Source organism: Neoarius graeffei, chromosome 6 (assembly GCF_027579695.1).
Source record: "Neoarius graeffei isolate fNeoGra1 chromosome 6, fNeoGra1.pri, whole genome shotgun sequence".
NCBI lineage: Eukaryota > Metazoa > Chordata > Actinopteri > Siluriformes > Ariidae > Neoarius > Neoarius graeffei.
Genome location: NC_083574.1, coordinates 55,165,429 through 55,175,244, shown reverse-complemented (window position 1 = coordinate 55,175,244; position 9,816 = coordinate 55,165,429). Strand labels below are relative to the sequence as shown.

At 44.7% G+C, this 9,816-nt stretch overlaps 1 protein-coding gene across 1 annotated transcript in view; it reads right to left on the bottom strand.

The window, feature by feature from the left end:
* Positions 1-1,076: 1,076 nt before the first annotated feature.
* smad6b (SMAD family member 6b) overlaps positions 1,077-9,816 on the bottom strand; it is a 62,281-nt gene continuing 53,541 nt past the window's right edge. The window contains exon 4 of the mRNA XM_060923878.1: positions 1,077-2,305. Within this exon, the coding sequence (XP_060779861.1) occupies positions 1,758-2,305 (548 nt within the window). The 3' untranslated portion in view covers positions 1,077-1,757. The remainder of the gene's footprint in view (positions 2,306-9,816) is intronic.

Genomic DNA, 9,816 nt, shown 5'->3' with positions numbered 1-9,816 from the left:
ATGGCAGGGTTGCAAGGAGAAAGCTACTGCTCTCCAAAAAGAACATTGCTACTTGTCTGCAGTTTGCTAAAGATCACGTGGACAAGCCAGAACGCTATTGGAAAAATGTTTTGTGGATGGATGAGACCAAAATATAACTTTTTGGTTTTAATGAGAAGCGTTATGTTTGGAGAAAGGAAAACACTGCATTCCAGCATAAGAACCTTATCCCATCTGTGAAACATGGTGGTGGTAATATCATGATTTGGGCCTGTTTTGCTGCATCTGGGCCAGGCGGCTTGCCATCATTGATGGAACAATAAATTCTGAATTATACCAGCAAATTCTAAAGGAAAATGTCAGGACATCTGTCCATGAACTGAATCTCAAGAGAAGGTGGATCATGCAGCAAGACAACGACCCTAAGCACACAAGTCGTTCTACCAAAGAATGGTTAAAGAAGAATAAAGTTAATGTTTTGGAATGGCCAAGTCAAAGTCCTGACCTTAATCCAATCAAAATGTTGTGGAAGGATCTGAAGCGAGCAGTTCATGTGAGGAAACCCACCAACATCCCAGAGTTGAAGCTGTTCTGTACGGAGGTACGGGCTAAAATTCCTCCAAGCCGGTGTGCAGGACTGATCAACAGTTACTGCAAACGTTTAGTTGCAGTTATTGCTGCACAAGGGGGTCACACCAGATACTGAAAGCAAAGGGTCACATACTTTTGCCACTCACAGATATGTTATACTGGATCATTTTCCTCAATAAATAAATGACCAAGTATAATATTTTTGTCTCATTTGTTTAACTGGGTTATCTACTTTTAGGACGTGTGTGAAAATCTGATGATGTTTTAGGTCATATTTATGCAGAAATATAGAAAATTCCAAAGGGTTCATAAACTTTCAAGCACCACTGGATAATGCTGACTTGATAAGAATTCATGTCTTCCCTCATGGAGATGTCAAGAAGCTTACTTCAAAAGAACGATGTACAATACAGTTACCGTCCTAGTGACAGTGGTCAGCACTAGAGTACGCAAACACGCACTCTTCACTTCACTCGTATTCACAAGGAACACAAAGCAGCCATTGGTGAGTAAAACAAGCCAGTCTCCAGAGGATACTTTCTCACTGGCTCCTTTTATTTGCTCGACTCTTTGGTGCCTGTGGCAGTGCCTGAGGGCCGCTCCACCCGCTGTACACACCTTCTGAAGTATATTCATACAGGTAGTACATTGCACACGCCCACTAAATGCATTATAGCATTGTAATGGTGATGTAAATGAAAATTCTTATCATTCATTTCAGAAAGAAGTGAGCAGATCCAGACAAATATTATGCGAATACTTTATTATCAATGTGTGAACGGTGTTAGCTTTTTGTCTGGATATTAGTAATATGTAAAAACTATACACCAAAACCAGGTTTGTCTAATTTTGCTGTATAATTTTTCAAAATGGTATTGAAAAATTCTTTATTTTTATAGATATTTTATATATATAATATATATAATATATATATAATATATATAAGCCAAAGTGCATTTCGGTTTTTTCCACTTGTCCATGTACACATTGCACCATACATAAATAATTACATTGTAAAAATGACTCCAGTATTTACAAGTATAATATATATTTCATATAATATATAAAACTTTATATTAAATCTAAGTAGACGATATTTGGGATAGTTTGTGGGGTGTGTCCAGTCTCTGGGTGCATCTTTTGGCTCTGAGTCTGTGACTGGCTCTCAATGTCTATCTGTTTGTGTGTTATCTGTGGTTGTTGAGGAGGATTTCGAGCCAGCACGGGCAGGAGGTGATGAACTGGCGCGAGTAGCACGGTCCCCAGCCCTTGGCAAAGCTGATGCGCACACTGTTGGGGTCGTATGGGCCGTCCGGTAGCGCAGGCTCAGCCTCGTGGCGCAGCAGCAGCCGAGCTGAGAGCTCGTAGTCAAACACCTTGATGGAGTATCCGGGCATGACCTTGCGTACGAGCAGGCCGCGTCCTCCTGGCGCCTCCAGCGTTGGTGAGTTAACGAAAATGGGGTGCTGACTACGATTGTAAGCCCACACACCATCCGGCTCTTTACTGAGCAGCAGGCCATAACCGATTTTGCTGCGTGTGCGCTGGGCAGTGCCACCACGGTGCTCGCCGCCCAGCTGGCCTAGGCACAGGCCCGTGCCCTGAGGTAGGTCATAGAAGATGCTCACTGAGGGCTCATACACTGGGTACAGGCGACCCACTCGTGTCCGGTGCTCCCAGTATGCCACACTACACCAGTGGCTCTGCTTAGAGGCGTCCGGCGACAAGCTGGCATCTGTCAGAGAGAGAAAAAAGCTGGGTTATAACATATAGAATTGTATTATTATTATTATCCTTATTATTACTACTTGTAGTAGTAGTAGTCGTAACTCATGTTCTAAATAATTCCTAGAAATTGAAATCCCTGTGTTTATCTGCATACATGCCCAGCAGGTAGTTATATGAGATGTATGTACTTTTTTGCACTTCCTCAAGGGGGCACCGCTCTTAGGCTTCTGATTTGACCAGTGCTCGTCACAAGATTAAATCTGACGACTGTCTGTGAAAACCATTGGCCTTATTACATCTTGAACCCATGAAATCATGATAATTGGATAATAACCAGGAAAAAAAATTCAATCTCTCAAATGTCTTGCCCTTCAAATGATACTACCTGCTGTTTGCTAACTATTAACAGATCTATTAACAAATCTTCTCCCCGGTGTGATCGAATCTCTAGTCAAGGAATACCTGCAGAGAGCTTTTAAAAAAGAGAGGAAGAGAGCAGAACTGTAAATCTCTGTAAATCAGCTCGCTAATTCACTTTTCATGGTGGAGGAGTCTGTGGACTGTGTTCAGTGCCAAAGCCCTCTGCTTTCCCATTGAGTTATAAGTCCCTGGACGGACACACACACACACACACACACACACACACACACACACACACACTCTCTCTCTCTCTCTCTCTCTCTCTCTCTTCCATATTCCATGAAACTGCACACAGTTGGTGGACATTTCTGCCTCTGGTATATTATTCTTGTGCAGAAGTGAATTAGAAGCGCATATCCAACCCGCCCCTCCCCCACAACTCATCCCTCTTTTTCTGTCTCTCTTCTCTCTCCGGTACATTCCGGTGAGTGTCTGAAGGTGGCTAAGGAAGAGTGGGGGATGGAGGTCTTGTCCCTCTCTCTCCCTCCCCCCTTGTTCCTGCTGTGGGCCAGGGGAATGGCATTCAGCTCCCTGACGACTTAGCCCAAGCTCGCGACCTCCTGACCTCCCAGGCTTTGCCCTATCAGCTCCCATTAACTTGCACGGCGAGTGATGCCATTATTTTGTTTTAGAGAGTCTGTTGGCAGAGTGGATTTAAAGGGCCCGCTCTGCGGCCCCATTCATTTCTTGGCTACACTCTGGTCCTAATAAACGACCAGCCTATTACACAGAGCCATACAGCAAACACACACTGCTACAACAGAAACTCACACGTATGCAATATACAGCACACATTCTGGGCTCAGTTTAATCTCCAGCTCTAATCTGGAAGAGAAAGAATTGTGTAGCTGTGTAGGAGTAGATATATGGACACACACACACACACACACACACACACACACACACACACACACACACACACACACACACATTCACAGAGCACATGAAAATGGCCCCTTTTCACTGGGCCCCTGAACATTACCATTAGTGAATTCCCCAGATCCTGCACAGGCCTGCAAGGTATCTTTTTTTTTTCCCTCCTCAGCAGCCTTTACAGCCTTCTGTCTGCTATCATTTCAGAGACTTTGAACATAAGCACTGCTTTACGAGCAGTCGACACACCGCACACAACACACATTCTAGCGACATATAAAGGCTTTAGAGGAGCTGTGATACATGACAATACGCCACCTGCTTCAGTCAGAGATACAAAAAAGTTATGAAGGTACAAAGGTAATATTTATTCTTAAAAACATGCCACAGAGATTAAGTTGTATTTTTATTCTGAATTTTAAATGTTAGAATCGTAATGTGGAGCTTTATTATACACTCACAGGCCACTTTATTAGGTACGCCCACACACCTGCTGGCTTATGCAGTTCTCTGATCAGCTGATCCCTTGACAGCAGCACAATGCATAAAATCATGCAGATACAAATCAAGAGCTTCAGTTAATGTTCACTTCAAACATCAGAACGGGAAAAATTGTGGTCTCAAAGTGGGACTTTCTCTGTGGCATGGGTGTTGGTTTGAGCCAGATGGACTGGTTTGAGTATTTCAAAAACTGCTGATCTCCTGGGGTTTTCACACACAACAGTCTCTAGAGTTCACAGAGAATGGTGCGAAAAAAACAAAAAACAGTGAATGAGTGATAGTTCTGTGGGTGGAAACGCCTTGTTGATGAGAGAGGTCAGAGGAAAATGGCCAGGCCTGAGTTTCCCAAAAGCACTGCAGCACAAAGATCATCGTTAAATGATAGAGCGAGCAGCACAATGAATGCTGTCTTTCCTAGCTAAGGCTACAGCCACACGACAACGGCAACGAGATGTTATTTAAAAATATATCGCGTCCAAATGGGCAACGATCAGTAAAATATCAGGTCCATATGGCAATGCAACGCTTGCTGAAAACGATGCAATACACATGCCACACCTCTAGGGGCGCTGTAAGATGGTCCCTTCGGAGACACCAGAACAATAGAAGAAGTAAGGACGCATGCGCATAAACTATTATGCGCGAGACTTCATATTAGCCACAAAGTCAGGAAAATCTGTTCGGAAAATTACATTATAATGACCAAATACAATGAAAAGTATTTTTCCAGTCTCACCTGTGAAAGGTAATCCCATGTGATCTCGTTTGGACGGCAAACCTGTTGGTACAGTTAAACGCAGCTAATCTTTATTCTCCGCTTTGACCTATCCAATATGGCGGCGAGGATGACGTATGATTCTACGCGGAAGGCGGCGTCTTTAATGGTCCGGAATAAATTGAATGCTACACGTTGATGGATTAATTTGTTGTTTCTCACCTGTGAAAGGTAATCCCATGTGATCTCGTTTGGACGGTAAACCTGTTGGTACAGTTAAACGCAGCACATGAATCTTTATTCTCCGCTTTGACCTATCCAATATGGCGGCGAGGATGACGTATGATTCTACGCGGAAGGCGGCGTCTTTAATGGTCCGGAATAAATTGAATGCTACACGTTGATGGATTAATTTGCTCTTCTACGCCCTTTTTGAGGAATGTATTGTAGGACTTAAACCATCATCTGAAGAGGTGAGATCGCTCCTTTTTTTCCCTATTTTTGCTGGCGGGATTGACTCTGCCCTAAGGGCAGAGTCTCTCTCTCGCTCTCTCTCTCTCTCTCACTTTGCACCATTACACAATAAATATTCACAGTGAAAATATTTTGTAAGCGCGTTTCATGAACCAAGTTACAGGATTTGTTGACAACTTGCATCGAGTTCGTTACACTTCTACCTGGCGTGAAGCACTCACAGTCATGTGGTTGTGACGTCATCGTAAACAAATCCGTTCTACTCATCCAGACGACTTCACAACGGCAACGTTGCCAGATCTTTCCACTCTGGAACCCGTTCTCAAAAAGACTGCGTTTTGGGCACCCAAAACGCCGGTGCCGTGTGGACGCTAGGCCTAAACGATAAGCAATTGTATCGGAGTCACCTGAATCCGTTGCCGTGTGGACAGGGCCTAAGATGCTCTTAGGGTTAGGAGGCTTTTGGTAAACCCATCCAAGATTGGTTTGAGCTGTCAAGAAGGATACAGTAACTCATATAATCATTCTTTACAACCGTGGTGAGCAGAAAAGCATCTCAGCATGCAACAACAAAAGACCACATTGGGTTCCACTCCACCCAAGAACAGGAATCTCAGAATCAAGAACAAGTTCTTATTAAAGTGGCCGGTGAGTGTAAACGAAAATTAATTTATTTTGACTTTATTACTCCCTAAATATTTATGATAAGCAAAAGTGGAATGATAAGATTTGTGCAAACTGTTCATAGTATTTTGTAAAGTAAAGAACTTTGGATGCAACCAATATAGCTTATATAATAGTAGGCATCCGTTCGTCTTAGAGGATGATGGCGTAGCACTAGGTGCTGCTGCACTTTCTAGAGTGGCTGAATAGGCCGACTCTGGAGTGGCAGTCTCTTGTGCATCTGGCACAAACAAATTCAGATGGAGCTCTTGAGGATGTTGCCCTCACTTTACAATCGTCTCTTTTCGCTTCGAGATGCTCGTTCTTGTCCCTTTCAGCTTTCTGCAAGCCGTTTCTCACAAAAGCCCTCTAAGACTCCCATGAGGCCGCGATGTTGATACCCGCCGATTTCAAGTCCCTTTTTCACACATCCTTGAAGCGGAGGTGAGGTCTTCCAACAGGACAAGTCCCTTTGCGCAATTCCCTGTACAAGGTATCCTTGGGAATGTGCCCTGAGTCCATATGGTGCACATGTCCTAGCCACCTGAGACGCCTTTGGATCAGCAGAGTGTGGATGCTTGGAATGCCAGCACGTTTGAGGACCTCCGTGTTGGTCAGTCTGTCCTGCCAAGAGATCTTTTGGATGCGCCTGAGGTAGCGGAGATGGAAGCTATTAAGCCGTTTTTCTTGTCTGGCATATGGTGCACAAGACTTGCTGCCATACAGTAGAGTGGAAAGAACACAGGCTTGGTACACGTGAAGTTTGGTGTTTGAAAATAACTGGCGGTTGGACCAAAATCTCTTGTTCAGTCTTGCCATGACACCTGTGGCTTTACTGATTCTTGCACCGACTTCGGCATCCAAGGAGAGGGAACCAGTGATCATTGAATCCAGATACGTAAAGCACTCGACTGCCTCTACATAGCTGTCATCAACGACAATGGCTGGAGGGGAGTCAGCACCCTGCGCAAGAATGTTAGTCTTCTTGATGCTAATCATTAGCCCAAGCTCTTTACAGGTGTAAGAGAAGCGATCCACCAATCATTGGAGGCCAGCCTCAGTGTGAGACAACAGTGCCGCGTCGTCAGCAAACAACAGCTCACGAATGAGGACCTCCTTAACTTTCGTCTTAGGCCCTGTCCACACGGCAATGGATTCAGGTGAATCTGATAAAATTGTTTATTGTTTCGGCCTGGCGTCCACACGGCACCGGCGTTTTGGGTGCCCCAAAATGAAATCTTTTGAGAACGGGTTCCAGAGTGAAAAAATCTGGCAACGGAGCTGTTGCAAAGTCGTCTGGATGAGTAGAACAGATTTGTTTACGATGACATCACAACCACATGTGCTTCACGCCGGGTAGAAGTGTAACGAACTCGATGCGAGTTGTCAACAAATCCTATAACTTGGTTCATGAAACGCGCTTACAAAATATTTTCACTGTGAATATTTATTGTATAATGGTGCAAAGTGAGAGAGAGAGAGAGAGAGAGAGAGAGAGAGAGAGTGAGAGAATAGCCCTTAGGGCAGAGTCAATCCCGCCAGCAAAAATAGGGAAAAAAAAGGAGCGATCTCACCTCTTCAGATGTTGGTTTAAGTCCGACAATACATTCCTCAAAAAGGGCGTAGGAGAACAAATTAATCCATCAACGTGTAGCATTCAATTTATTCCGGACCATTAAAGAATTCTGGAGGATATCAGAATGTTGGCGTACCGGCTTCCATCTACCCCCATTCATTCCTCTTTCCGCGTCTCCATTCAAAAAATGAGCACGTGATTTAAAGGGACTATATCCATAGGATAGGGAGTGAGAAAGTGTGTGCGTGTGACAGTGACAGGGATAGTCACTGTGCGCATGCGCAGTTATGTGCATGCGTCTACTTCTATTGTTCTGGTGTCTCCGATGGGACCGTCTTACAGCGCACGTAGTGGTGTGGCATGTGTATTGCATCGTTTTCAGCAAGCGTTGCGTTGCCATATGAACCTGATATTTTACTGATCCGTTGCCCATGTGGACGCGATATTTAAAAAAAAAAACTCGTTGCCGTTGTCGTGTGGATGTAGCCTTAGTGTGGAACCTGGCAAGGTTAAATAGCCTACCGTCTGTTCTGATGCAGAGATAGACGCCCTTGTCACAGTCACCAAATGCAAAATCGAAGAGCATGGAGAAGAATATCCCGAAGAGAGTTGGTGCCAGAATGCAGCCCTGCTTTACTCCGCTGCTCACTGGGAATGAATCAGAAGTTGCTCCACTGAAGCGGACTGTGCTTCGCATGCTATTGTGGAAAGATGTAACCATGTTGTAAAGTTTCAGGGGACAGCCGATTTTCTTGAGGATTGCAAAAAGACCACTTCTACTGACTAGATCAAAGGCCTTCGTCAGGTTGATGAAGGCAATGTAGACAGACTGCTGCTGTTCCCGGAACTTCTCCTGAAGCTGGCGTAGTGAGAAGATCATATCCACTGTAGATCTACCACCTCTAAATCCGCATTGTGACTCTGGATAGACACGCACAGCAAGAGGTTGCAGGCGTCCCAAGATGACACGAGCAAATACTTTCCCGATGATGACAAGGAGTGAGATTCCGTGGAAGTTGTTGCAGTCGCCGCGGTAACCTTTGTTCTTGTGGAGGGTGACAAGAAGTGAATCACGCATGTCTTGTGGGACGCAGCCCTCCTCCCAGCAGAGACATAGCAGCTCATAGAGGTATGGCTTATACAGCATATAAGCCATAATATACCTTATATAACACTGAACCAAAAATGTGAAATAATTAGTTTGTCAATTACACAAGTGTATCATGTGACTTTTTATGATTTATAATAAAGACACAGACAGAGAGAGAGAATATCCCTTTTTACACAGATATCCTGTAATACTGGCAATATTCTGGTTTCAATGATTTACACCGAGCCATATGAAGCTGGCATGAAGCCGCACCAGTGTGTGTATTTACATTGTGAGCCAGCGTTCTGTAACCAGAGGCGTGATGCATCGCAACAGAGCATCGGCGTCTAGGGTGACGTATCTCATCTCATCTCATTATCTCTAGCCGCTTTATCCTGTTCTACAGGGTCGCAGGGAAGCTGGAGCCTATCCCAGCTGACTACGGGTGAAAGGCGGGGTACACCCTGGACAAGTCGCCAGGTCATCACAGGGCTGACACATAGACACAGACAACCATTCACACTCACATTCACACCTACGGTCAATTTAGAGTCACCAGTTAACCTAACCTGCATGTCTTTGGACTGTGGGGGAAACCGGAGCACCCGGAGGAAACCCACGCGGACACGGGGAGAACATGCAAACTCCACACAGAAAGGCCCTCGTCGGCCACGGGGCTCGAACCCGGACCTTCTTGCTGTGAGGCGACAGCGCTAACCACTACACCACCATGCCGCCCGGTGACGTATCTATGAGTCAGAAATACAAATACCCTGAGAATTCTTCGTTTGCACTTGAAGTCATTGCTAATTATGCATGAGGCTTTGAACCGGAAGTGGGCCATGTTGGAGGATATACACAAACTCACGCAGCGCACATTTACAATAGAAGACATGCTCGGGAGGTTGTTACGCTCAAGAATTCCTTTTGTTTCTTTGCTACCTACTCTTTTTTACACAACTCTATTTGAGACAAAGGGACTTTATAAGTTCTTTAGAATTCCAGCAGTTATTAATAATCAAGGAGAAAAAAACAAGAGAAAGTTGTCCATGGAGCATAGACGTCAATGGCTGTCCAACCTAAACCGGGCTGATCTAAGCGATGAGAAAGCGAAAACCACATGAGAGAAATATTGGATCGTTTAATAGCCTGGTAGTGCAGAAACTTGCCACTGTCAAACGTGACAAAGCCATGATCATCGAGTGT